The 27,520-nt window shown below is 48.2% G+C and overlaps 1 protein-coding gene across 2 annotated transcripts; it reads left to right on the top strand.

Moving 5' to 3' along the window:
- The first annotated feature begins 963 nt into the window (after window positions 1-963).
- Window positions 964-24,631, top strand: COPS3 (COP9 signalosome subunit 3). Of its 2 annotated transcripts, XM_067716725.1 has the most exons (12): window positions 964-1,120; window positions 5,062-5,191; window positions 7,581-7,693; window positions 7,785-7,834; window positions 9,708-9,800; window positions 11,221-11,400; window positions 14,037-14,177; window positions 16,146-16,319; window positions 19,333-19,419; window positions 22,950-23,063; window positions 23,942-24,022; window positions 24,313-24,631. In XM_067716725.1, the coding sequence occupies exons 1-12, from the start codon at window positions 1,066-1,068 to the stop codon at window positions 24,364-24,366; spliced, it is 1,272 nt and encodes a 423-aa protein (XP_067572826.1). In that variant the 5' UTR covers window positions 964-1,065; the 3' UTR covers window positions 24,367-24,631. The 2 variants fall into 2 exon arrangements, with proteins under 2 accessions (XP_067572826.1, XP_067572827.1); XM_067716726.1 differs by lacking the exon at window positions 5,062-5,191 and having other exon boundaries at window positions 1,002-1,120.
- Window positions 24,632-27,520: the final 2,889 nt, after the last annotated feature.

The raw sequence follows: 27,520 nt of genomic DNA, 5'->3' as shown, positions 1-27,520 counted from the left end.
GACGCCACAATCTAAATAGGCAACAAAATTTAAAGTATGACTAGTAGCTGTGGCTATTTTGAATTATTGTAGTGCTTAACTTCTCACAACATTTTTGGCTTTTATTAAAATCCATGTACTTCCATGGAAATGTGTCCTATAATTCAAAATGTCTGTCTTCTGTTTGAGGACCAAATGTTGCCATACAGCATTCAGGGACAGCTCCATCCTAGAGTACAAGTGTTAAAGTCATTCATCTATACTTGTCCCAAATACATCAATTTATTTCCATCTCTATTTCAAGGTACAATTTTTACTATTATATTTCATATCGACTGACTACTGTAATAGCTTCCTAAATGATTCTCTGAGGTTATCCATGTAAAGTCAGACAGCCCTTTCTAAGTGCAAGTCTGATCATGCCACTCTCTTGCATCAAACTCTCCGTGGCGTCCCAATCTTTCAGGGAAAAGTCCAGTATCTTTAACACAGCTTACTTGACGTGGTCCCTGTCTATCCTGCAGCAGCCCCACTTCACATCACTCCCCTCCAACCATAAGTATTTTACGTGGTTTATCGTGAGAATTGTACAGATGCGGAAACAAGGCAGAGGAAAGCCAAGGTACTTGCTCCGAGTCACAGAGCTACTAAGTGGTAGACAAGGGATTTGACCGCATGCTGCCTGCCTGGCCGGACTACTACCTCGCAGGAAAAGCCTCAGGGAAGAGGTGGCAATTAAGCCGGGCTTGGAGGATTTGGCAAGGTGTTAGACGGGACAGCCATTCCCAACAAAATCCGGAAAGGATGTGCCTAACTAGGAGTTCAGTTCCTTCCTTTGCCCACCATCCCCGTTAAATCCAGGGAGCGATTTCGCGTGTGCACAGAACGAAGACGGAAGGGAAAGAAAACTGCCTTCCGGCGTGGCATCCCTAGAGCGGATTCCATGGAAACAGTAGCCGGGTCCCAGGTAGGTGAGATCTCGCGGTGCTTGAGCGGCGGAAGTGACGTCATCGCCTTCGAGGCCCTCCAGTGGGTCGCCGGTCCTCGTCCCGCGTGCGCCGTCTCCGCCGCCGGGTCGCCGGGAACATGGCGTCTGCCCTGGAGCAGTTCGTCAACAGCGTCCGCCAGCTCTCGGCCCAAGGTGAGGCGGTGGGCGCAGGCCGCGAGTCTGCGTCCGGGCTGGCCCGGGGGTCTCGGCGCTTGGACCGGGGCTGACGAGCGCGCGAGCTGGGCGCCCTCTCCGCCCTGGTCCCGACCCCCGGCCTCCGCCCCCCGCCGTCGGTGCCCCCTCGGTCTCGGCTCCCGGCGGCCCCTCCCGACCTGGCCGCGTGGCGGGGCCCCTCGCGGCTTGGCGCGCACGTCCCCCGGGGGCCCTGGCTCCAGGCTCCCCTCTTGCGGGCCGAGTTGTGACCGTTGTTATTTTTCTTCCTTATTTTCATGCAGTTGGTTCGTTCGTTTCATCACCTGCGTATCGAGCCCTGGGCCCAGAATTAAAGTAGTTGGCCGCTGCTGTAAGGCCTCTTTCCCCACCCTGTTTGTTCATTCGTGGAATAGAAATGGCCCTACTCCGCCGAGTTGTCAGGACTGAGAGGGAGGAACCGTTAAAGTTGCAGGAGCTGCGTGACCTTGGGTAGGCACGCTTCTCTCCTGAGTTCTGTGGGCAGGCGCTGCCCCGAGGTTGCTCAGGTGTGGGGCGCGGTTCTGTCTTGTTTCTCTCGTTACTGGTAGGAGTTGGCTTCACAGGTGAGCCATATTCTCTAGGCGTGAAGAAGCAATCCATGCGTTCGTTCGTGCCACGGACTTAAGTTTCTCCTTCCCGCGGTTCCGTGTGCCTAGAAGCTTTGGGCTGGAGTCCTGTCTCGGTCGCTCGGTGTGCCAGCCGCCTAATTTCCCCGGGCCAGTATCCTTATTTACAAGACAGAACTAGGGCTGTGGTCGTGAGCATCAAGCAGGATCACTTATCTGAAAGCTTTGCACACACGCTCTGTGCCAGTCGCTGCTTTAGGAGCAGTGTGCCGGACAGAGAGGCACAGGACACTTGCCCTGCCCCTGTGTCTCGTGCCTGTGCCTCTGGGCCTCGTGCTTGTGCCTCATGCTCCCCGAATAGCAAATGTTAATGAGCGTGTTTCCTCAGCTCTTATTCAGAATTTTCTCCCATGAACCTTAAGTGAAGGGAATGGCATAATGTCCCAGCTTTCTCTGATTAGAGGACGTTTCATTGGCCCCCATCTGGTTGGGTTCATTTCACACGCACCCTGTGGCCCTTAGGTGTGTCTCCCCTTGGCCTGCACGAAGTGACTGCCTTATGATTTCAGGGTGACCCAGCATTTCTCTTAGGTCTCATCTCAGGATTGGTTATTTAATTGGGGGAAAATCATGGACTGAAATGCTTAATTGTGGGTGATTCAAATCACTGCAAAGAAGCTATTTCATTCCTGCCAGTGAGATCTCTAACAACATGATGATGAGTTGGTATTGATATTTCCCAGTTCAACTAGTATTATTACCGTGAAAGGTGATACCTAATGGACTTTCTTTGTTATTGTTTTGCAGTGAGTGTGATAATAATGGAATGTTTATTTTTGGTAAAAATTTAAAAGTATAGTAAGAAGCTCTAGAAATTATCAGAGTTCCTGGCTACAGTCACTTGGATTTTTTAAGCATTATACCATTTGAGTGTTTTTCAAAGTTTTAAATTTATTTTATTTTATTTTTTAGTAAATTTTTATTTGTTTATTTATTTATTTATGGCTGTGTTGGGTCTTCGTTGCTGCACGCGGGCTTTCTCTAGTTGCGGCAAGCGGGGGCTACTGTCATTGCTATGGCTTTTCTTGTTGTGGACTCTAGGTGCAAGGGCTTCAGTAGTTGTGGCACGTGGGCTCAATAGTTGCGGCTTGTGGGCTATAGAGCGCAGGCTCAGTATTTGTGGTGCATGGGCTTAGTTGCTCCGTGGCATGTGGGATCTTCGCAGACCAGGGCTCGAACCTGTGTCTCCTGCATTGGCAGGTGGATTCTTAACCATTGCACCACCAGGGAAGCCTCTAAGTGTTTTTTTTTTTTTTTTCTAAGTATTTTTTAATAGGAAAAATCACTCAGTTACTAAATAGAAATAGCTGGTATGGGTAGCTTGAAGTTCAAAATGTGAAAGAGAACTGTTGAGGAGGAAACTTGAGAGGTTAATGCCCGTGGACTTATGTGTACCCTCCACCGTCACCAGAAAACAGCTGGTAGGATGTGGGAGTAGAGTGTGGCCGTGGTGTCTGTCATCAGAATAACCCATTAAAATCGGTGAGTCTACCATCGATAATCATCAGGGAAATGCAAATCAGAACCACAATGAGATACCACCTCACACCTGTCAGAGTGGCTGTCATCAAAAAGTCCATAAATAACACATGTTGGCGAGGATGTGGAGAAAGGGAAATCCTCGTGCACTGTTGGTGGGAATGTAAATTGGTGCAGTCACTGTGGAAAATAGTATGGAGGTTCCCCAAAAAACTAAAAACAGAACTACCATACAATCCAGCAATTCCACTCCTGGGTATATATCCAAAGGAAATGAAAACACTGATTTGGAAAGATACATGCATCCCAGTGCTCATAGCACTGTTTACAATTGCCAAGATATGGAAGCACCTGAGTCCATCAACAGATGAATAGATACAGAAGATATGGTGTACACACACACACACACACACACACACACACACACACACACACACAGTGGAATACTACTCAGCCATAAAAAAGAATGAAATTTTGCCGTTTGCAACAACATGGTTGGACCTCGGGGGTATTATGTTTAGTCAAGTAAGTCAGAGAGAGAAAGACAAATACTGCATGTTATCACCTACATCTGGAATCTAAAAAATATAACAAACTAATGAATATAATAAAAAAGAAACTGACATATAGAAAACAAACTAGTGGTTACCAGTGGGGTGAGGGAAGGGGAGGGGTCAAGATAGGGGTAGGGGATTAAAAGGTACAAACTACTATGTATAGAATAAGCTATAAGGATACATTGTACAGCACAGGGAATATAGCCAATATTTTAGAATAACTATAAATGGAGTCTAACCTTTAGGAATTGTGAGTCAGTATCTTGTACACCTGAAACTTATATAATATTGTAAATCAACTATATCTCAATTAAAAAAGAAAATTCCTTGGGGGGAAATCGGTGAGTCCAATTCTGGCCTAATTAGATTCTGTACCTTAGTTGTTAAGACATAATATTGTGGTATTGGGGAAAGGTTGGTGGATCAGTTAGATTACTTCAGCAAGCTGCTTGTTGATTGATTGGGTGCTAGGCAAGCACTGCATTCTGAAGCTGGGGAAGGGACGACTCTCCTGCTGAGTTCACGTGAATGACCTAACACCAGGATCCCGGGGATGCAGAGAGCACAGAGGACAGAGAGCCGTGGGAGGGGGGCCCGGGCTGACCCTTGACGTGAGTGAGTCGGGTCGTGGGGGTCGTGGAAGAGTCGCGAGGGAGCACTGAGCTTGGAGAGCAGCCGTGCAGAGACCTAAGGCAAGAGCGGGGACGCTGGTGTGTGAGGGGGGGCTCAGGAGGCCAGGCGGGGCCGAGGGGGCGTTTGGAGGGGTGTGATGGGAGTTGCACTTCAGAAAGGTCAGACAGGTGTAGCGTGGGCTGTGGGCTGGACGAGAGAGATGGAAGGAGGCAGACCACTTGGAAGACGGTGGAGTCCAGACAGGAAATGGTGGGGATCTGAGGGAAGGTGGAGGAAGAGAAAGGAGTGGACCCAGAGGCGTAGCCGTAAGGTGAAGTCATAGTCCTGGAGGTGCGGCGGTGCTGGCGGTGATGTGAACACTGCTGTCTTGGGGGACTGGAAGCGAGAGCGGAGAAAAGTGGAAACCTTCAGGGGCCAGAGGAAAGTGGGAAGTTTAGTGCTGAGGCTGCAGGCAAGACGTCTTTGGCCCTTCTGGGTCCTCGTCCGAAATGAAGGAGAAGAAATCACCCTCAGGCACCTGCAGGTCTGAGGTGTGAAGTCTGGGATTTGACCTCCTTTGGTTTGGTTAGTGGTATAACTGAATGATAGTGTTATTCCTGTTTTCCAGGGCAAATGACTCAGCTTTGTGAACTGATCAACAAGAGTGGGGAGCTCCTTGCGAAGAACTTATCCCATCTGGACACCGTGCTCGGGGCTCTGGATGTCCAGGAGCACTCCTTGGGAGTCCTTGCTGTTCTGTAAGGGCGTTTTCCTCTATGATTTTGTGCACGCTGAACCTCGGCGCTGCACTTTCTGGCTTTGGGGGTTTTTGGTGTATGCAGTAAGCCCTGGAAATGACAGTGAGCTCTTTTGCACAACTAAAGTCACGTTGTGGTAGTTACCTTTAACTCGATGCGGCTAATCATTGCTTTCATTTTTATTTATTTTACTTTTTAAAATTAATTTCTGTTGGGGTATAGTTGCTTTACAGTGTCGTGTTAGTCTCTGCTGTATAGCAAAGTGAATCAACTATACATATATTCCCTCTTTTTTAGATTTCCTTCCCATTTAGGTCACCACAGAGCATTGAGTAGAGTTCCCTGGGCTATACAGTAGGTGCTTTTATATTTTGTTCTGTTTTATCATCTTTTAAAACTCTTACGTTTATACACATTTTGAAATGTATTTTAAAAAATGAATGGCCATCTCAGTTGAGGGCGCTGTAGTTTGCATTTATCTGAGTACTTCTATTCACGTAGTCCATTGGATTCTCCCCATTTTCTAACTTAGAAAGAAAAGAGGGAAGAGTGACAGAACAGGGCACAGGGGCTATACCGAGGGAAGTTACCAGTGATCCAGAGCAGCCTGGCTTCCAATTCCCTTCAGACAAGTTGAAGCTGGTTTTTTTTTCCCCTTTTTAAAAAAGCTATAGTTGCTGTACAAGTTTAAGCTGTTTTAGGGCCAAGTTAAATAGACGTTATTTCAATTGGTCTGTTGAACTCTTGTGACTCTGCGTCTTTGACAGTTGAATTCTTTTCTCTTGACGTTGTAGTGTTATAAATCGGGATTTTGTGGTTGTTATGAAAGTTGAGGTAATGTAAGTAAACCGAGAAGAAATTGACCTAAAGTGAGGGTCTGGCTCCACTTGCACTGAGGTTCTGAGACAGGTATGCGTCAGGAGGAAGGTGCCGTCGGAACACGGGCGGCCAGTAGCTCGTGTGCCTGTTTGAATGTAAATCTTTATGGATGAGTGAAGTGAAAGGTCCAGTTCCTCAGTTGCACTTGCCACACCCCAAGGGCTCAGGAGCTGCCTGTAGCCACTGTTTCAGACGATGCAGATGTGGAGCAGGGCCTCCGCTGCAGGAGGTTCCGCGGGCTGGGATGGCTGGGGAAGATTTCTGCCGCCTGTGGTTTCCGATTAAAAGAACAGAAAGCATGATTTGTACACACGTCAGCATACGCGGATGCGCATGTCAAGTGAGGTGATGTGTGTGGAAGCTGTTTGAAACGAGAAGGCGTTTTACGTTGTATATCAGTTAAAGGAAACCTGGGAAGAGCCCCGACCTTGTTTCCAGGTCCCCTGGGTTTGAATCTATGTTCTGCTGACTATGAGGTTTGAGGCCCTGAGCTTCATATTTTTATTTATAAAACGGACATCACAATGCCTTACTGACCTATTGTGAAGCCCAAATGAGATTGTTTGGACACATTTTGATACTTGGAAAGTGTAATTACAGATGTAAGGTGGCATTGTTAAGTAATACTATATAGATGGAAGTACAGATTGAAAGATGGAGAAATTGTCATTAGGCAATAATACCCATTTGATTTTTCTTGAAATGAGTTTAAACCATTCAGTTTTTTGTTCTATTTAAAGAAGAGCTTGCAGTTTACGTGTAAGCAGCGCCTAAGTGGTGGTAGCTTATGTGATTCCTCCCTCGAAACCTCTCCGACCCCCCTTGGTGTTTACGATGGCACTTGGTGGCATCATCTCCCAGGTGGCTCGGCACGGGCCACCTGCCCGAGTCATCCCTCTTCTCAGCGCTCCACTCCTTCCGGGCCTGCCCTGCAGCTAGTTTTTCTCCCAGGTCACCCAGCATCCCCTGGGTCCTGGGGCAGCACCGTGACCACGAGCCGCTGCCGTGGCCTCCGGCCAGCCCGTAGCTTCAGTGTGTTCTGCTCAGGCAGGAGAAGCCCACAGCGGGTTTCTAGGCGAATAAAGCAGTACTGAGCACATTGGACTGCTAAAGAAATCTATTTTTAAAATTTTTTGGTTATGAGTTTATATTCAGTTACTTCACGAGTATCAGGACAACCTGATATTTGGCCTCATTTGACGGAGTTTTCTTTTTTGAAAGTTCTTTTTTGGTTGCATTTTATTTCTTGCCTAACTGCTCTGGGTAAAAGTTGTTCTTTTTTAAGCATATTTTTCTTAACCTCTATTTGTGTCCATGTTCTGTGTCTTGACTGTGCAGAGAACCAGGCCGGGAGAATCTCAGTGAAGAATTCCAGTTCTTCATTTTTAAAAGTACTGTGACTCCTTTAACTTCACAGAGCATTGGAGGCAGGACGGACAGACGGACGGACGGACTTCTCCGTTTCCCTGTGAGACGCCAGGACAAGTTGCTTCTTTTCTCTGTGTTGTAGGTTTGTGAAGTTTTCTATGCCCAGCGTTCCTGACTTCGAGACGCTGTTCTCACAGGTTCAGCTCTTCATCAGCACTTGTAACGGGGAGCACATTCGCTATGCAACAGACACCTGTAAGGGGAGCAGCTTTTTCTTCTTTTCCACGGAATGTATTCTGCCCTGTAGTCATTTATATTTTCAATATTTTATTATTGTTGTGTCTAGTTGCTGGGCTTTGCCATCAGCTAACAAATGCACTTGTGGAAAGAAAACAGGTAAGAATGTTATTTGAGTATTTATAGTTCTGTTTCGCACGCCTCTAACCTGCACAGTGCGCTGAGTGTAAGGGTTCCAGCCTGGTGTTGAGACCCTAATGCTCGGATGTACGTGGTCGCTGTGGAGAGCTCAGAGCATCCACTGTGGGGCTCTGACCACAGAAGTGGTGCCTCAAGGGGGAGGCTGCTGCTTGTGTTTGGAACTGCCATTCTAGCACCCTTGTGCTGTAAAATGCCGCTTTTTTGTTTGTTAAACCTTTTAACTTGCAATTATGACATAATTGTAGCTTTACAAAAAAGTTGTTAGGTTAGTATACTTAATTGCCATAAGTGCCCTTCACCCAGAGCCCCCAGCTGTTAGCGTCTCACACCCAGAGCCCCCAGCTGTTAGCGTCTCACACCCAGAGCCCCCAGCTGTTAGCGTCTCACACCCAGAGCCCCCAGCTGTTAGCGTCTTACACCCAGAGCCCCCAGCTGTTAGCGTCTCACACCCAGAGCCCCCAGCTGTTAGCGTCTCACACCCAGAGCCCCCAGCTGTTAGCGTCTCACACCCAGAGCCCCCAGCTGTTAGCGTCTCACACCCAGAGCCCCCAGCTGTTAGCGTCTCACACCCAGAGCCCCCAGCTGTTAGCGTCTCACACCCAGAGCCCCCAGCTGTTAGCGTCTCACACCCAGAGCCCCCAGCTGTTAGCGTCTCACACCCAGAGCCCCCAGCTGTTAGCGTCTCACACCCAGAGCCCCAAGCTGTTAGCGTCTCACACCCAGAGCCCCCAGCTGTTAGTGTCTTACCATACTTGTTCATTCTTTTCTCTTTTTCCTGAGCCCCGGAAAGAAAGTTGCAGATGTGATGCCTGAGTGCCTCAGCGAGTGTTTCTTAGAAATTAGGACAAATTAAGACGTTCTCTTGCATGACTGCAGCACACTGACCAACATGAGGAGATGAGCACTGACCGACTCCTTTAGCAAATCTGACCTGGTTCCGATTTTACCAGTTGTTTCACTGATATCTTTTATAACAGAAAAGTCTCAGATCACGGGTTGAATTACATTGTTGTGTGTCTTTAGTTTCCTTTAATCTGGTAAACTCTTTATTTCTTGTGATATTGACACAAGTTGTAATTTGTAAGTTTCTTTTTGATTTGAAATTCAACTTTAAGACTAGTGTAAAAGAGTCTGAAAACAAAGAACCAGTTGGTATTTTGTGGGAGCACTACGTAATTATTGTTTGAGGGAGATGGTTAATCCCAAGTCTCTACTGAAAAAACATGTTAAGCTCCTCAGCTATTTTATGGTCACACCTCCTCTCCAGAAGCTGACTGCGCCTCGTGTGGTTCTTGGTCTTGTTATTCATGGTCAGGGCAGGAAAACGGTCCGTTTGTGCTTGGAACTGCCATTCTGGCGCCCCTTGTGCTGTAAAAGGGGCTTGTGGTATCACTCTCAACAGCAATTTACCACCAGGTAAGAGATGTTGCTGGAGAGAATTTACAGGTGACACCTAGACTGCCCTGCGGGACAATGCCAACGTCCTTATCCACAATTCAGTCTCCTAAGCATAGGTCTCATCTGTTGTAAATAATTTGTAAAATTTTTGTTTAGCTGTAAGTATAATGAACTCTTGAGAGTGTAATGTTGCTTTTGATTATTGATCTCCAATAATTAGAAAAAGCTTTATGATTTAAAAAGTTGTGCTGAATTACTCTACATATCACAATAAACAGCTTAAGACAACATTTTCTGACTGAATAGGGACAGAAGTTTCGTGAGAGGCTGTGGGACCCTCCTCTTGTGGTTTAGAAGAGCCCATCAGTATGTTACTTTCGTTTCTAAGTGACAGCCTAGGACCCAGCGTGCTGACAGGTGTCCTTTCCGACAGCCCCTGCGCGGAATCGGCGTCCTTAAGCAGGCCATTGACAAGATGCAGATGAACACAAACCAGTTGACCTCCGTCCATGCTGACCTTTGCCAGGTGAGCAGCGAGGGGTTGCCCCGAGTCACGGTTGGACTTGGTGAAGATGGCGCTGTGTTCTAAGCCTCGGAATGTGTAGCTGCCCCTGTTGCTGGGAAGGGAATCTTGGGGCTACTGAGCGCAAACCGTCGACTGAGGCCCAGCTAGTCAGCTCGTGATGTGGGGGCAGGTGGGGTGAGTAGCGCTTGTGACCTTAACAATCCCAGTAAGGAGCTCTGGAACCTGAGGACGAACCAGGTGACTTCTTACACTTCAGAGTGTTGTTCATGTATTTATTTTATTTTGTGTGACTCCAAACCCAGATGGCAAAGGGCGGTGGGTATATAATGAAGCCCGTCTCCCACCTGCTGACTGGCCCCCCATCCCTTCTCTCCAAAGGAAACTGGAATTAGTAGTTTCTTAGGCATCCTTCCAAAGATGGTTTATGCACGTATAAGCAGATATGTTTATATTTGTCCTCTCTAGTTTTTTAAACACAAATGCTAATCTATACAATGTCTTATGTACCTTGCTTTTTTCTTACTGTGTCTTGGAGATGATTCCATGTCAGTGCTTTACAGCTGCAGAGAATTCCATAACATGGGTTTAGCCAGTCCCTGTGGGGTATCTAGGTTGTTTCCTTAATGAATAGCATGGTATGTGGATTATTTCAACCACATGTTCTAATTTCACATGGAGACGTGCTCTCTTTTCTCTTTATTTATTTATTTATTTATTTTTTGGCTGCGTTGGGTCTTTGTTGCAGTGCGCAGGCTTCTCATCGTGGTGGCTTCTCTTGTTGCGGAACAGGGGCTCTAGGCGCACGGGCTCTAGAGCGCAGGCTTGGTTGCTCTGCGGCATGTGGGATCTCCCCGGACCAGGGCTCAAAGCCGTGTCCCCTGCATTGGCAGGCGGATTCTTAACCACTGCGCCACCAGGGAAGTCCCCTCTTTATTTCTTCTAAAAAACTTTTGTGATGGAGGTGTGACGTACATACAGTAAAGTTTGCTGATCTCAGGTGTACAGTGCGTGCCCTGTGCCGCATCACCCAGACACAGAACTTTGCTGGATCTTGCTTTCTTGAGCTGCACATTCCCTACACTTACCTGAAGGGTTCAGACATGGAAAAGCAGTGATTGGAGAGAAACTGTTCTTACTTCACCAGGTCAGTGAAGAGAAAAGGTCACACTTGTCGTGCATCTGTAAATAGATGGACTTTGCTTCATACGTGGAGCCCTTTATGTCATAGCTGGTTAGTCTTTTCTAAAGAAATGCTATTGTATTCTGAATGCCTAAGAAAATGGAATAACGTGCTGACATTTAGATCATTTTAGTCAATAAAATGTAAAGCCAGCTATTTTCTAGAACTTTGCGGAATCTGCTCTTTCTGCTAAAGCCGAAGTGCACCTAGAGTGATGGCTTCACGTCAATGTTTCCACAGCTGTGTCTGCTGGCGAAGTGCTTTAAGCCCGCCCTCCCGTACCTGGACGTGGACATGGTGGACATCTGCAAGGAGAACGGGGCCTACGAGGCCAAGCACTTCCTGTGCTACTACTACTACGGCGGGATGGTCTACACCGGGCTGAAGGACTTCGAGCGGGCACTCTACTTCTACGAGCAGGTAGTCGGCGCTCCCCCGGGGGCGTATGAACTTGCAGGCTGGCGGCTGGAGCTGCAGGGGAGGGTCCTTTCAGAGGCCGTTTCCCTGTGGCCAGGGGCGCAGGGCAGGGGAGGGATGGGCACTGTGGGGCAGGCCGACCAGGCTTTGCCACGACCGCCGTCTGGTTTGGGTTGAGTTGTGCGTGTCTCTTGACTTCGTAGCTTCCTTTGTGTGTGGGGAAGGGATGGAACCGAGTGACCTTTGACGCATCTTCTTGTTCTGAAACCAGATGTGACGTTCGGTTAAGTTTTTCTTTCTTTCATTGTTTTTTTTTGGCTGCACCGCGTGGCCTGTGGGATCTTAGCTCCCGGCCAGGGATTGAGCCCAGGGCCACAGCAGTGAAAGCGCTGAGCCCTAACCACTGGACTGTCAGGGAACTCCCGAGTTTTTGTTACTTTAATAAATGAAACATTCTTCTGGTCTGTAATTCAAAGGGTGTGAAGGAGTACACAGTGAAGAGTGCCTCCCACCTTTGTGTCTGTGTAATGAGACATATTGCGCAGCTCTGCAGCTTCACTCAGGGTCTAACAAAGATAGACAGTGCTGGCTACAACCAGTGTTTTAGGATAAATTTGCCAGATGTCCATAAGTTCTTTCATTCAGAGGACATGTTCAGGTAATAGAAGACATTGCAAGCCTCAGAGGAGCTCATGGTGTATTTGAGGTGCTGTAGAAGCCCCCGCACAGACCTGTGAGTGGGTGTCGCCTCAGTGAGCGGGAGCTGGCCAGCATCGCTGGGGGCCTAGGGCAGGTGACCACGGGTGCTGTTGGCAGGGGCGATGTCTTTCAAGGACGTGACTCGTCAGGTAGGACCTTCCAGGGGACTACATTGACCGTACGGTCACAATCTCAGTTCCTCAGAAAACTGCGAGCACACACCCCAGCGACTGAGCGCGCGGTGGCTCTGCAGCCTAGCAGAGGTGGGATGAGCCCGCCGATGGTCTAGGGGTGCCGAGACATGGGCGCGCGGCAGGAGGGTGCGCGGTCTGTCACAGAGTTGAAATGTCAAAGACACAGCATGTTCACGTTTACAGCTAGAAGGCTTTTACCTGATAATCCACATAGTCCCTCTTTAGCCCAAGTGACAGTCTGCTTCATGGCGCTGTGTCTTCATGACGTACATCAGTTCCAGGTAGTATTAGTACCTTAATTTCAGGAGGTGACACAGATTTTGTTTTACTGCCCTTTTAAAATCCAAAAGAAGGATGTACTTAGTGAAAAACACTCAGATCACGCAGCATTATATAAAGTAAAGAGTGAAAGTAGCCCCCTCCTCTTACCCCGTGCCACAGGTGGCCCTGGCAGTCCACTAGCCCCCGGTCGGCGTGGTACTCTAAGCAGGTTTGGTGCTTCGCCATTAAAGCAGTGCTGCGTGTGGATCGTGGCACTTGTGTTCTTCTGCACTTGCATGAGTGTTTCCGCTGAATAATTCTCAGAAGTGCCTTGTAGGCTCAGTGGCTTGGATTTTGATTTGGAACATTTGGGCTGATATGGGTGTGATAGTTTTGAATTCTTAACCCTCATGAATCCAGGTGAAAAAAGGTGGAAAGGCAGCCTCAGGATGGGAGGAAATATCGGCAGATCACATTTCTGATAAGAGACTTACATCCAGAATATACAAAGATGTCTTAAAACTCAACAATAAAATTTTAAAAATGGGCAGTGGGTTTGAATAGACATTGCTCTAAAGAAGATAGACAGATGGCTAAAAGCACTAGTCATCAGGGAAATGCAAATCAAAACCACAGTGTGATATCAAGTCACACTAGGATGGCTGAAGTTAAAAAGAGAGCCAGTAACGTGTCGATGAGGATGTGGGGAACTCAGAGCCCTCGTGACTGCCAGCGGGGTGCACAGTGGTGTGGCCGCTTTGCAAATAGTTCTGCGCTTCCTCAAAACGTTAAACCTACAACTTCCAAATGACCTGGCACTTTGCTCCCAGGATTGCACCCGAGGGAAGTGAAGACAAATGTCCACTCAGATCCATACATGAATGTTCACAGCACCATGATGATTCACGTGGCCAGACGCCCGCCAGCTGAGGATCTGAGTACACAGAAGGTGGGGCACTGTTGGCCCGTGACACAGATGAGGTCCTGACACAGGCCTGACACTGCAGGGGTGTGCCCTGAAAATGTCACCTCAAAGCTGCTCACGAAAGACTACATGAAGCCATTTATGGGACCTCCCTGGCGGTCCAGTGGTTAGGACTCCGTGGTCTCACTGCCCAGGGCCTGGGTTCAATCCCTGGTTGGGGAACTGGGACCCCATAAGCCGCGCAGCGAGGCCACACACACAGAAGAAAGCCATTTATATGCACTGTCTAGAGTAGCCAAGTCCATTGAGATGTGAAGTAGAGGAGTGGTCGCCGGGGGTAGGGGGGTGGGCGGTGACCACTGACGGCCTGGGGTTTCTTTTTAGGGGGTGAAAATGTTCTGAAATTCGGTAGTGGTGATAGCCGCACAGCTTGGTGAAGACACCAAAGCCCAGTGAGTTGGATGTGTTCAAAGGGTAAATGCTAGAGTTAAAAGGTAGTGATTTAGTATAAGTGCTCTTTTCCTAATTCGAGCTCCCCTGCTGTCTTCACTCCTGCTCAGGCCATCGCCACTCCTGCTATGGCTGTCAGTCACATCATGCTGGAGGCATATAAAAAGTACATTCTCGTTTCTTTGATACTGCTTGGCAAAGTGCAGCAGCTGCCGAAATACACGTCTCAAATTGTGGGAAGATTCATTAAGGTGAGTTTTTAAAACAGAAGGATTTCCTAGGTGACATGTTCTGTTCATAGGAAATTGTGGTGATGCATAGCTCTGTCATCTTTTTTTTTTTTGCGGTACGCGGGCCTCTCACTGTTGTGGCCTCTCCCGTTGCGGAGCACAGGCTCCGGACGCGCAGGCTCAGCGGCCATGGCGCACGGGCCCAGCCACTCCGCGGCATGTGGGATCCTCCCAGACCGGGGCACGAACCCGCGTCCCCTGCATCGGCAGGTGGACTCTCAACCACTGCGCCACGAGGGAAGCCCTCTGTCGTCTTATTCTGCGGGCCCTAGCTCTCCCGGCACGTTAAATTAGCAGATGCTCACTTGCCGCCTGCTGGGCGTCTGGCAGAGCCCGAACCCTCCCAGTCCGTGCACACCGATCGCCTGACGGACCGCGATGTTCCTAGGAATCTGTTTTCACACTTTTGCTCTGGGTGATCATAGCTGTAGATGTTTAAGGTCCTAGAAAAGCAGTGCTGACCCTGTTGGACTCTCACTTTGACCAAGTGCCGGGGAATCTTATTAGACCCCAAGCGCTGCTCACAGAGCTGCTCTTGTTTCCCTGAGGACTCAGCCCTGGGACCACGTGAAGAAATGACCTACTTTTTTTTTTTTTTTAAATAATACATGCTCATAGGGTTTTGGTTTTGTTTTTTTTAAACTGAAGTCACTATCATTCTGATAACAATTTTTTGCTGACCCTCCTTGTACAAAATTCAGAATTTCACTAGATCAGTGTGAGAGTCTTCCTGATGAGAAGATTTCCATGCTGCCTTGTTGAGGGTGGCCCGTGTCCTTCTCTAAGAGCCCGTCGTGCTTCTCAGGCTCCAGGCTTTTAGTCACATACGGGGGCATGGGGGTGGGTAGAAGGACGTGCAGGTTTGGGGAGCTCCCGGGGTGATTGAGGTGGCCCTAGGAGGAGGGCCTTTGTAAGGTGAGGTCCCCATGACTCAGCCTCCTTCCCCACAGTTGTGGTTTGTTGGCGGTGATATCAGAGTGGTGAAGAGGGCACAGGCTTCAGGGTGGGGATGCAGGTTTGAATCCGTGTCTCAGGACCGCGGACCTACTCATGGGCCTGGGTCCAGTTTCTCACGTATAAGAGAGAGGGGAATGCGTGCACACGTATAAGATAGAGGGGGACGCATGTGCATGTAGTAAGAGGGCAACGTATGTTCACGTAATGAGACGGGAACGCATGCGCACGTAATGAGGGCAACGCATGCTCACGTATGATAGAGGGCAACGCATGCTCACGTAATGAGATAGAGGGGAACGCATGCTCACGTAATGAGATAGAGGGGAATGCATGTGCACGTAATAAGCTAGAGGGCAACGCATGCTCACGTAATGAGATAGAGGGGAACGCATGCGCGCGTATAAGATAGAGGGCAACGCATGCTCGCGTAATGAGGTAGAGGGGAGCGCATGCTCACATAATGAGGTAGAGGGGAGCGCATGCGATGGTGAAAGCAGCACACCTCTGAGTGCGCCCTCAGCCCTGTTGTCTCTGGTCCCCCCAGAAGTAGCGAGTTGTCCCGTTGCACCCGGTGAGGTATGTGTGAGCGGGAGAGGGAACTGAGGAGGGTGGGAATTTTCCTTCTTTCTTCCCAAAGTGGTTTATCAAGAGAAAAATCAAGAGCCCCTGATGGAGAAAAAAGACCTGTGTGCCTTTTCTAACTGTGTGTGCTGCACTTGCTGTGCAGCAGTTTGCTCTGTTCTACAAAGTGGGTGTTTTTTTTGTTTGACAGTAAACTACTCCATGGTGCATTTCTATCCTTGGTCTTGAAAACTAGGCATTTGCTTTGGGTAAATTATAATTTGTTAGGTAACAGTAAAGGACGTGGAATGTACTTGCTCCAAATTTAGTGCCATGTTTTCTTTTGCGTCTTACACAGGCTCCGTTCCTCTAACTCTCGAATCTGGTTTCTTCCCGCCTGCACACCTTTAGCCTCTTAGCAACGCGTACCACGAGTTAGCGCAAGTTTATTCCACCAACAACCCCTCGGAGCTCCGCACCCTGGTGACCAAGCACAGCGAGACCTTCACTCGCGACAACAACATGGGGCTGGTGAAGCAGTGCCTGTCCTCGCTGTACAAGAAGAACATCCAGAGGCTCACCAAGGTGAGGCCCTGGCCGGGCCCCTCCGACCCTGGGCTCCTTTTCTCCCCTCGCCCCCCTCAGCGCCGAGGCAGCAGCACAGGGTCTCGTCCTGAGGAAGAGCTCTCCCAGCTGACTCCCTAGGGCACTTTGATGGGTGCTTTTGGTCTTTCCAGTGCTGGGGCAGGGTATTTGAGAAGAGGGACAGGTGAAGGGCAAGAGGTAGGAGATATGGCCACCCTGGGAGGTACAGACAGGGAGCCCGGGGGCGTGGCCATGCTGCTCTGGACCCTGTGGCGGGCTGACGCACGCGGGGGCACAGGGCCAGCACACTGGAGCTGGGGGAGGTGAGCCGATCGTGTATTTTCTATTTTCAAGATGAAAATAAACCTAGTGACTTTTGATGATGGAAAATACGCTTATTATCAAATGTTAAAACCGCCCAGGAAAGTGTAAAAAGAAAAACGAAGCTCCCCACGAGCCAGGAAGGCGTTTGCTGCAGGCAGTGGTAAACCAACAGAGCAGCGGCGACCGGGACGGTGCGGCTCCTCTCCTGGGGCTTAAGGACGGGGCTGTAGGGCTCCAGGCAGAGGAGGGGAAAGGATGCTGCTCAGTTGATGCGAGGGCCAGGGAGGCTGGAGGGGACCAGGGGGAGGAGGGGCAGCCGGGGAGGCCGCCACTGCACGGGGAGAATTGCTCCTGGAGCAGGAGGAGAGGGAAGGGTCACCGCACACGAGGAGGAGGCCCCTTCCAGACACTCCAGACATCCGTCTGTAAGAGGAAGATGGAAACACGAAAGAGAGAGCACCTCGAGAAGAGGAAAAACAAATGTCCTGTCAGAGAAAAGCCAGCTGGACCCGTAGGCTAAAAAGACCGGACCTAAAAGATTCAAGGTGACCAGCAGCTGAATTCTCCCCACAGTGTTTTCCATTTGGCCCAGGTGCCAACACAGCTGCTCTAAGTACAATAAGTTTCTATCTCGCCATCGAGAGGAGCTGCTGGGAAACAGCTGCACCCGTAGGTGACTGGTACTGGGAGTTTAGATGGAAAACCAAAATGTGAACAAGGAGAGAAGACAGTGCACATTCAAAAAAATGTTAAGTTACAAAATGGCGGATGAGAGTTAAATGAAGAATTAGAACTTGGGGAATCTAGTAAGTAGGCATCACTGCGAAAATCATCAGTTAAACTCTTGTGAAATAGTCAACCCCAGTTCGTCACTTTGGAATCAGTTGATAGCTTATACCGAGAAGTCGGTATGCTTTATATGGAAAGTGCAGTTTTCCATTTTGGATTGGATAAACACGGATCCAGAGTGTGACCAAACAAACATGAAGGGCCTTGGGTGGCCAGTCCAGGGCGGGGCAGTGGCTTCACAGTCACCAGCGTCCTGGTCCTACTGTGCTGACTTACCATTGATTTGAGTCCGCTGGGCTGATAAGCCCTTCCCGGCGGCCTTGGGGGGGCATCACAGCTGCTGGTGGGCAGGGGCGCCGCCATGGAGGATGCGTGGCATCATGCCGTGGTGCCAGACAGTAGATGGGGCATCAGAGGATTTTCCAGCCAGGTTAGTAGTCTGCTATTCAAAGGGCAAAAAAATCAGGCTTTTAAAGAAGTCGCAGCAGGTGTACTGTATGTGGGAGTCGGGATGAGAGGCTGCTGCAGGGCCACCAGGGAAATGGGCTTATCATGTGAGGCTCAGATCTGCTCCACGTTCATGTTTTGTGGGCGTCTCTCTAAATCCCTCTGCTCTGTGTGTAGACACCCCATTAACTGTAGTTGGGATCATATTGTATGTGCTGTCCTGTACACTGCTTTTTTCAGTCTTCACCTTGTTTCCATGGCAATGTGAGCCTGCACCATAATGACTGTACCTCATGCTCTGTTGTACAGATGGTCAGACTCACTCAACCCGTCCTCTTCTGGTAGACATTCCAGTGGAAGTTTCTCCTTATTTTGAAATGGGGAAAAGGGCAGTTCCGGGTATTTAGAAATGTTCCCTTTTGAGTCCTCATTGGCGCTAAACTACTTAGATACTTCTTAGGATTAACAGCAGTTTCATTCGCAGAGGGCATGCTACTCTTTGAACTAAAGTATATGTATCAGTAGAATTTTCGGTCATTGACTTATCAAGAGTTTTCAACATCACAGTCTTAACATGGCCTGCTGTGAAAATGCCATCATTGTAAATATTGCCAGCTGCCCTAAAAAAAGAGTTCTTTTAATTTGTTCCTGGAAGGGGGCCTTTTCATCAAGTCCCAGGCAAACCCATGATAAACACTGGTTTCCTTTTAACCCCCTATTTGTTTACACATTCTAGCTTTGAATTTTGAAGGACGAATGTGATTTTTTTTCAATTTTATATTATTTACAAGGTAATATGTTTACAATACGAAATTCAAAGACACAAAAATCTCCATCCAGTTCCTATACCCCAGCCGGCCTTTTCTTTCCCCAGAGGCAGCCTGGTGTCACCCGCTTCTCGGATATCCTTCCAGAGATCATCTGTGCACATAGGCACATGCACTCATACGCATGTGTGCTGTCACACGTATGCACTCTTTCCTTGTACACAGATGTGAGCGTGCTGTAGACCCTGTTTTGCATCCTTTTTTATATTTAACGATGCACATGTCTTGGATTCTTTTCCAGCTCATAAAAACTGTCCACACCCAGTAAGTTTTTTACAACCGTGTAGGAGTCCGTTCGTGTAATTGTGCTGCACTCAGCCAGTCCTCTGCTGACGGACTTCTAGGTGGTTCCAATCTTTGCTGTTGCAGGCGGCGCTGAAATGGCGGTGCACACGTCATTTCAGATGTACAGGATACACGTGTGGGATACTGCTTAAAAGTCATTAGTCCTCTAGAAAACTGATGCTGAAACCTTAGTTTATCCATTGCATGTCATCTTCACAACAAAAAGTTATCTTGTACAGTATTGGAAAGCTTTTCAGAGACTCAGTAGAACTCTGTACACATTTAATAAAATTTCTTTCCTCAGCGTTTCTATTTGTGATTAATTAACTTCTGAATTTCAGACCTTTTTAACGCTGTCATTACAAGACATGGCAAGTCGTGTGCAGTTATCTGGACCTCAGGAGGCAGAAAAGTATGTCTTGCACATGGTGAGTGTGTTGCTGTTTTTCAAAAAGTAATCACTGTATTTTTGTCCTTGTAAAGGTAACAGGTGTTTACGATAGAAAATACAAAGGAGGACGAAGGGGGCCCATCCAGCGTCAACCACTGTGGACATTTTCGTCGATTTCCTTACAGTCTTTGGGGTTTTCCCGTGACATGTACTCATGTGTCACACACAGTGGTGTCTTAGCAGTGCTCCGTATTTATATTTTCATTGTCACAGTTTTTGTGAATATCATTTAAAACACTCATGAAATACTTCAGATAATACAAAGAGACACAAAGTAGTGCTGCTCTGCCTGCTGGTCTGTGATGAGCCCACGGACGAGCCATATGTGGGGCAGGGCCCTGCTGCCCTGAGGAAGTCCTGTGCAGCGAGGTAGGGGCCTGGTGACCTCATGGGTGGCAGTCTGACTCACCCCCCTCCTGGGCGGTGTCACCCCGAGACCACACTCAGAGCAGATCCCCACGCGCTCAGCTCCAGCTGCAGATAGCAAATGTCACAGGACACCTGAGACCCGTTTACTTCCCAGTTGTAACTCCCCACTCCCCAAATTTAGATGCGCATTTATTTATTTATTTGTTTTTTAAAGGTTGGCATTTTTATATTTATTTATTTATTTACTTACTTACTTTGGCAGGGCTGCATTGGGTCTTCATTGCGGTGTGCGGGCTTCTCATTGCGGTGGCTTCTCTTTTTGCTGAGCATGACTCTAGGCACGCGGGCTTCAGTAGTTGCGGCACGCGGGCTCAATAGTTGTGGCGCACGGGCTTAGTTGTTCCACGGTATGTGAGATCTTCCCAGACCAGGGCTCGAACCCGTGTCCCTTGCTCTGGCAGGCAGATTCTTAACCACTGCGCCACCAGGGAAGTCCCTGGATAAGCATTTAAATGACTATGTGGTAACCCACCAAGTTGAAATAGCATCATTTAGTTATTCTGTTACACAAACGCATGCCTCCGATCTGATCCCCAAGAGCAAACCTCTGTCCTTAGCCCGGGTCAGGCACGTCTTCTCATGTAGAAAGTCAGCATTCTGCGTTTTCTGCTAGTGATCTCCCCTGTGATGTCAGGAGTGCTGCCAGGTCCGGATTAGGAGTCATGAAACTGTTTTCAGTGTGATAATGGAGTATTTTCTTTCCATAGTTCAATTTACAAATGTTTGGAGGTTTTTTCCTTCAATGTAATCCTCCAAACACAGAGACACACATCCCAAACAAACAAAACCCGTCCCACCTCCCCAGCCTCGGAGCGCCTGCTGAGAGCACCTTGCCGCCCACAGGGTTTCGTCCCGTGGGTCAGCCGCACACCTCCCCGGACTTGCTCGTCAGCGGTGCGGACACAGCTAGCGAGGTGCTTGCCCAGCCCAGACGGACCCTGACAGGCTCCAGACCCGCTGGCGGTGTTCTATCTGCCGGAGACACGTGGCATTTGCCAGGGCAAATGTCTGAGGGCGCTTCTGGTCGTCACAGCTGGGGGTGCTGCTCACATGTAGCAGGTAGAGCCGGGGGCACTGCTCAAGCTCCCACGATGCAGAGGACTGCTCCCGCCACAAAGAATTGTCTGGCTCAAAACGTCAGGCCACACCTGAAAAATCCTGCCCTACCGTGGAAGATTTATGAAGGCAGGGGTTGTTCTTTAAATAAGACTCAATTTTTTTAGAGCGGTTTGAGGTTCATAGCACAATTGAGGGGAAAGGACAGGGCTCCCCGCCCCACACGTGCACAGCTTCCCCTTATCAGTATCCCTACCGGGTGGGACAGTTCTTAGCAACTGACAGCACTACACAGATGTGTCACCATCCCAAGGCCTTAGTGTACATTAGGGTTCGTTCATGGTGTTGGACGTTCTGTGGGTTTGCACAGGTGTATAAGGACATGGGTCCATCATTATAGTATCGTGTGGAGTATTTTCATGGGTTTGCACAGGTGTATAAGGACATGGGTCCATCATAATATCGTGTGGAGTATTTTCATTGCCCTGAAAGTCCTCTGTGCTCTGCCTATTTGTCCCTCTCCCCCTCCCCCACCCCCACTGATCTTTTTATTTTCTCTACAGTTTTGCCTTTTCCAGAATGTCACATAGTTGGAATCATACAGTGTGTAGCCTTCTCAAACCTGCTTCCAGCCCTACCTCTGCCTAGAAAGGTTATTATTATCCTGATTTCTAACGGCCTAGTTTTAGTCACGTCCTATTTTTGAGTTTTATATAAAAGGCAACGTACAGCATATGTACTGCGGAACCTGGCTTTTTTTGCTCGACACCATGAGATTCATGCACAGTGTTGCGTATCATCGTAGTTGGTTCATTTGCAGGGCTGCAGCGTTCCACTGTACGAGGCTGCCTTTCCGTTCCCATCAGGGGACGCTTGGGTTGTTTCCAGTTGTAGTTACTACAGAGAGTGCCACTGTGGTCAGCCCGGTGTGCATGTCCTTCCCCTTTGTGAAGAGGCAGCTCTCTTTGCTCATGGGGTCAGAGTTACGCCTTCTGTTTAGTGTGTGTTGGGCTGTTGGTGTTTCATTAACTGGGGCCCATCCCTTTCCAGGATGGAAAGGAGCAGACCAACTCAGGCAGCTCAGTTCCACTGTGACAGACCACTGTCACCTGGGGAGCAATTTGTTAGAATAACACCTGTTTGGGATTTTATTGGCTTCTCGCTTTTTACTTCATGGACAGGATTTGGCGGTGAAGTTCAAACAGATAAATCCCCAGTTGTTGATGCGAAGAACAAAGACCTTGAAACTGCCTTGGAATCAACATTGGCAGAAAAGTTTTCTTAAAGGACCAGAAGACAATTTCTACTGGGGTGAAACAAAAATGTGTTAGGGTTTCACTTTTTAAAATGCAACGGCAACGTCAGTTATACCTCACAGAAATTTTCTAAAGATGTAAGGGCACTTCCGAAACGTTATGCTAGAGAAGCAAGACACGGAGACCATATATTGTCTGACTCCATTTATATGAAACATCCAGAACAGGCAAATCCATGGGGCAGAAAGTAGACTAGTGGGTGCAGGGGGCTTGGGAGGAGGGGAAATGGGCAGTGACTGCCTAAATGGGGTGGGTTCCCCGTGGGGGCAGTGAAATCTTTTGAAACAGGGTAGAGTTGGTGGCTGCACATCACAAGTGTAGTTGAATCCTCTGAATTGTTCACTTCAAAATGGTTAATTTGGGACTTGCCTGGCGGTCCAGTGGTTATGACTCTGCGCTCCCAATGCAGGGGGCACAGGTTCGGTCCCTGGTTGGGGAACTAAGATCCTGTATGCCGCATGGCCAAATAAATAAATAAACTAAGTAAAATGGTTAGTTTACCTTATGTGGGTTTTACCCCTTCACATCTGTCTTGGTGCAGAGCACGTGACAGGTATCTAACAGAGATCTTTGAAGAAGCAGGTGGTGCTTCTAATGCACATGCAGATGTATTCATTGCTTTCCGTGATTTCTCCTGATCGTATTGAAACCCTGCATGTTCACATCGTTTTGGGGTCTAAACTGCTTTCCTGATTTTCTTTTATAGATAGAAGATGGTGAAATTTTTGCAAGTATTAATCAGAAGGATGGGATGGTCAGTTTCCATGATAACCCTGAAAAATATAATAACCCCGCCATGCTTCATAACATCGACCAGGAGGTAAATATGAATGCCAGGTGTTTTGGGCTGATGTTTATGATGTTATACCTGAAACACTGACTCTATATTCCGAGATAATTTTAGCTCTAAATACGGGTAGTTCCCAACTAGTTTTCTAAGAACATCTTATTTCTTAGAAAGTTAATTTCAAGGTGGACTCTCCCAGGTTGTACGATTATAAGTAGATGGTGGGTTAGCTTATTTGTCTAGCTCACCAAAGCCTCCTTCAACTCCTGAAACAGTTGAAGGGTCTTAGAATCGGTACGGTTTTATCCGTACCCAGTGGCCACCTATACTGTAGAGCCTTCAGTAATGTGAATCTGGAGCCCCAGCTCAGGAAGTCAGGAATCTCCTGTCTCTGCTGGGGGAGAGCGGGCAGCTGGAGGAGACGAGCCGTCCGCGGTTGCCCCTGGGCAGCAGCGTGGGCCCCGGAGCGCATCCTGCTCCGAGTGCTTACCGGGATCTGGACATGAGCCAGGAGTGTGTGGGTGGTCTGGTTTCTTACCTCTGTGTAGGCAAACGGATTGAACTGAACAGCTCCAGAACCTTCAAAGCAGTATGTCTCCACAGTCTGTTTTTGGCAATTCCAAGTTTTCTTTAAAAAACCCTGAAAACGGGAAGGTTTTTTTTGTAACTCATGTGATGGCAAATGAATATTTTTAGGTTTCACTGCAAAAGATGTCAGCGTGTTTGATGACGGGGTGCTGCCCCAGGTCCTGCTGTACTGTGTTGCTGACGGAATCCAAAACTTCTGACTCCAGAATTCATCTGGCCCCAGGGTTGTGACCCTGTAGCACCCACAGTAATAGTCTAGGCTAAAAAGGTGAAGTTGCCCTAAACCCGCTCACTCAGCGCATCCACACCTGTCTGCCACGCAGATGCTGAGGTGCATAGAGCTGGACGAACGGCTGAGGGCCATGGACCAGGAGATCACAGTGAACCCCCAGTTCGTGCAGAAGGTGACTGGGGCCCCCTCACTCACGGAGTGGGCTGGGCGGGGCGGGGTGGCATCCTCCATCAGGTGTGTGAGCTTGTGCCCAGAAGCCATATCGGGGAGGCTCACAGAGACATACTCGTTGGGGACGTTTCCAGACTCCAGGCTGGAAGTGTGTTTAGGGATGAGGGTGGGGGTCCTGGACCTGCCTCCCCTGCACACGGGGTGGCGTCTTCGGGGGCGTAGGTGTCCGGGGCTGGCGGGAAACCCTTGGCCAGGGCAGACAAGTGCACTGCCTCTCTCCCTCCCTTCCAGAGCATGGGGTCACAGGAAGACGATTCGGGAAACAAGCCATCCAGTTATTCCTGAAGCCAGTGCCTCTCCTGAGTTTCAAAGAAGCCTTCTCCGTGTACGGGGCAGGTGTCGGGAAGGCAGCAGGGAGGACCAGGCCCGTCTCACCTAGACACTAAGGCGGTGTGTTTTGTTTTGACGTCTTCGGTCCTGTGTGCTTTCAGAAAACCATTCTCTCTGCAAAGAAAGGAAAACGTTTTCAAACTTTAAAGCCTGTTGTGGATTTATTTATCCTCAGATTAATGTGGTTATTGCATTAAATCTACCTTTTTGTTTTAAATTATTTGAACATTGGCGTGTCTTCTGTATCACTTTTTTCCTCAGAAAAGCTCTTAACAAACATATTCATTGTGAATAGGTACAGATTTTAGGAATTATTGGAAGATGTGAATCTAAAGTTGATATCAGGGGACTTCCCTGGTGGCGCAGTGGCTAAGAATCCACCTGCCAATGCAGGGGACACAGGTTCGAGCTCTGGTTCGGGAAGATGCCACATGCCGTGGAGCAACTAAGCCCGTGGGCCACAGCTACTGAGCCTGAGCTCTAGAGCCCGTGAGCCACAACTACTGAACCTACGTGCCACAACTACTGAAGCCCGCGCGCCTAGAGCCCGTGCTCCACAACAAGAGAAGCCACTGCAGTGAGAAGCCCGCGCACCGCAATGAAGAGTAGCCCCCATTCACCGCAAATAGAGAAAGCCCACAGGCAGCAACGAAGACCCAAAGAAGCCCAAAATAAATTTATTTAAAAAAAAGAAATTTTCCCTCTATCAGTGTGGCAAGTTACACAGTCTTGTTTTTATGAAAACAATTGGACAACTTCTGATTTACCTGGATCTGAATTAAAATCACCTCAGCTGTGTTCGAGAATTCTAGTAGTTGCCAGTCATGGCTATTTAAGGAAAAAGTAACTTTCTTGTGGGCTCCTCATGTGGACACTACTAGATTCTTCCCCGAATAGTGATTCATTGAAACACCGCGTTATTTTGAAACTTTGATTTCCAGAGGGCCAGGTGTTTAGGGCCTGGTCCCGCGTTCGCAGGGCGCTCACGTGAGCCCCTCCTGTCGGGGTTGGGGAGGAGGGCCCTCTCTCCCGGCCCTCACACCTGCCCTCGTGTGTTCTCTTGGTTCCGTGGCTAGAGCTCTGCAAACCTAGGGAGGGAAGGAGCAGGCCCCCCTGCAGTCGGCTCAGGACCCTGGCAGGGTGCTGGGGATCCGCCTCGCTGCAGCCCCCGTGTCCACGTGGCAATACAGCCCAGGAGGCAGGCCTCCCCCTCCACAAACCGTCGGGGACCCAGTTCCACTGGGCACCTCCTCCAGCCACCTACATTCTATGAATCCCTTGGGAGACTTTTTTCCCTTTTCTAATGTGTGGTTAATGGCTCTGCTACATTGTTTCTATTCAACTGGCCAGCGGTTTCTCTCCACAGCAGTGGCTTTTGAAAATCTTGGGTCAAGATGAGTGGCCTCGTTTGTTACTAGAAGTGAGCATGAGACCCCACATGCTGAGCAGATGTTGCCTGGCACTGCCTGAGTCTCGTTTTTGAATAGTTACCAGAATCTGTTTGCGTGAATAGTTAAGATAGCCTCAGCCATTCCTTGGAGTTAATTCTCAGCAGCAGCTCCCTTTGTGAACACGTTCACTTATGAATACCTGTAGCATTTTGATGGTGCCTGAAGATGGTGAGCTTGCACCTAGGCAAGTAGGGCAGTTTCTGAGGTCCAAGGATGTAGCCTGGGGTTGGTGTTCATTAGTGGACCTACTGTTTCTCTGTGGACTCTTAAAGTGTGTCTTTTCATGGTGCTCTCAAATGTTAATAAGTACTCCAGATTAACGAGAATAACTGATCACCTTCAGAATTCAGTACTTGCGTTATATGTGTTTCTATTTGTATTGGTGCCCAGTGGGAACCCCCCCGCCTCCCCTCAAAGGGACAGTATTCAGCTTCTAGTCTAGACTTTATTAGTTGAGTAGCTTGGTCTGCGGGGCCTCCAGTTTGAGATATACTGGTATAAGGTATTCTTTAAAGAAACATCTGGTTGCATGTTTTTGAAATGACAGTAGATGTTTTCTGAGCCAAAGAATGGTACTAAATGGGCAATAATGGAATTTTTCTGGCCTGCATGGAAGGCACCTTCTTTACTTTGTTTAGTAAGTACATCGGAATCCCAAGCAAAGCTGGATAATAGAACATTCCTGGGAAGAATCCTAACTAGCCCTACTAACAGGATATAATGCCTGTGTCATCTAACCAGGGACAAATGCTTTTACTTTTCTAGTACATAATTTAGCAGAGGGTCTTATAAACCTCTCTTAGCTTTTTAAGCGTGGCATTCACAGGTGGACCGTCCTTGTTCACATTCCCTCCTCTGTCTATGCCAATGGTCAGCTTGTGTTCTAATTCTCTTCTATTGCTTGCTTTTCAAAGATGCAGTTTTGGATTTGTAAATTCTAAGTTTCTGGGTTGCAACTTGAAACAGTAGCCAATTTGTAGAAGAAAACTGTTATTTGCATGTAAGCCTGAGCAGTTGCAAAGGGCCCAGAGAAAATAAATGACAGGGTAAATCAGATACTTGTGAATGGGGAAATATGATGGCTACTCTTTTTAGGCAGTTAAATTACTTAACGGTGGTGCACAAAGACAAAATCCTATCTGTATCCTGTTCTAAAATCAAAAGCTGAAACCAGAGAACTTTTGCTAATTGTAAAAGGCATTTAATAAGCCTGTATGCATAATGGACTGTTAAAGTTTATTATTAGACTAAAAAGTAGCTGCTTGGGGTTTAAGAAGCGGCTAGTATTAGATTAAAACACAAGCAAGCTATCAGTTGAATTCTAATTGGGGAGGGGAATTAATTTTTTTAAAGTTTCCTGAAAGTGCTGTGATAAAAAATGCAAAATAAACTGTAGGTTTTTTTTTTTTTTTTTATAAGAGATAATATTGGACGACTAGTAATTCTTGCCTTGCAACTGGCCGGACACCTTATACGCAGAGTTGACTGTCTAATATCCCAAAACCTCAACGTGATATACAAGTCCTGCACGAGTTCTCCTTCTGAAATATTACCCATTACTTGCTTGCTGCCATTCAGCAGCTGGACAGACTCCCAAACTGTTACACATATCTAAAAACCCAGGGAATGCAAGAAATGAAAGCTGAGATTACTATTTA

Source organism: Pseudorca crassidens, chromosome 19 (genome assembly GCF_039906515.1).
Source record: "Pseudorca crassidens isolate mPseCra1 chromosome 19, mPseCra1.hap1, whole genome shotgun sequence".
Taxonomy (NCBI): domain Eukaryota; kingdom Metazoa; phylum Chordata; class Mammalia; order Artiodactyla; family Delphinidae; genus Pseudorca; species Pseudorca crassidens.
The sequence above is the reverse complement of the archived record's forward strand: the minus strand, read 5'-3'. Positions and strand labels throughout refer to the sequence as shown.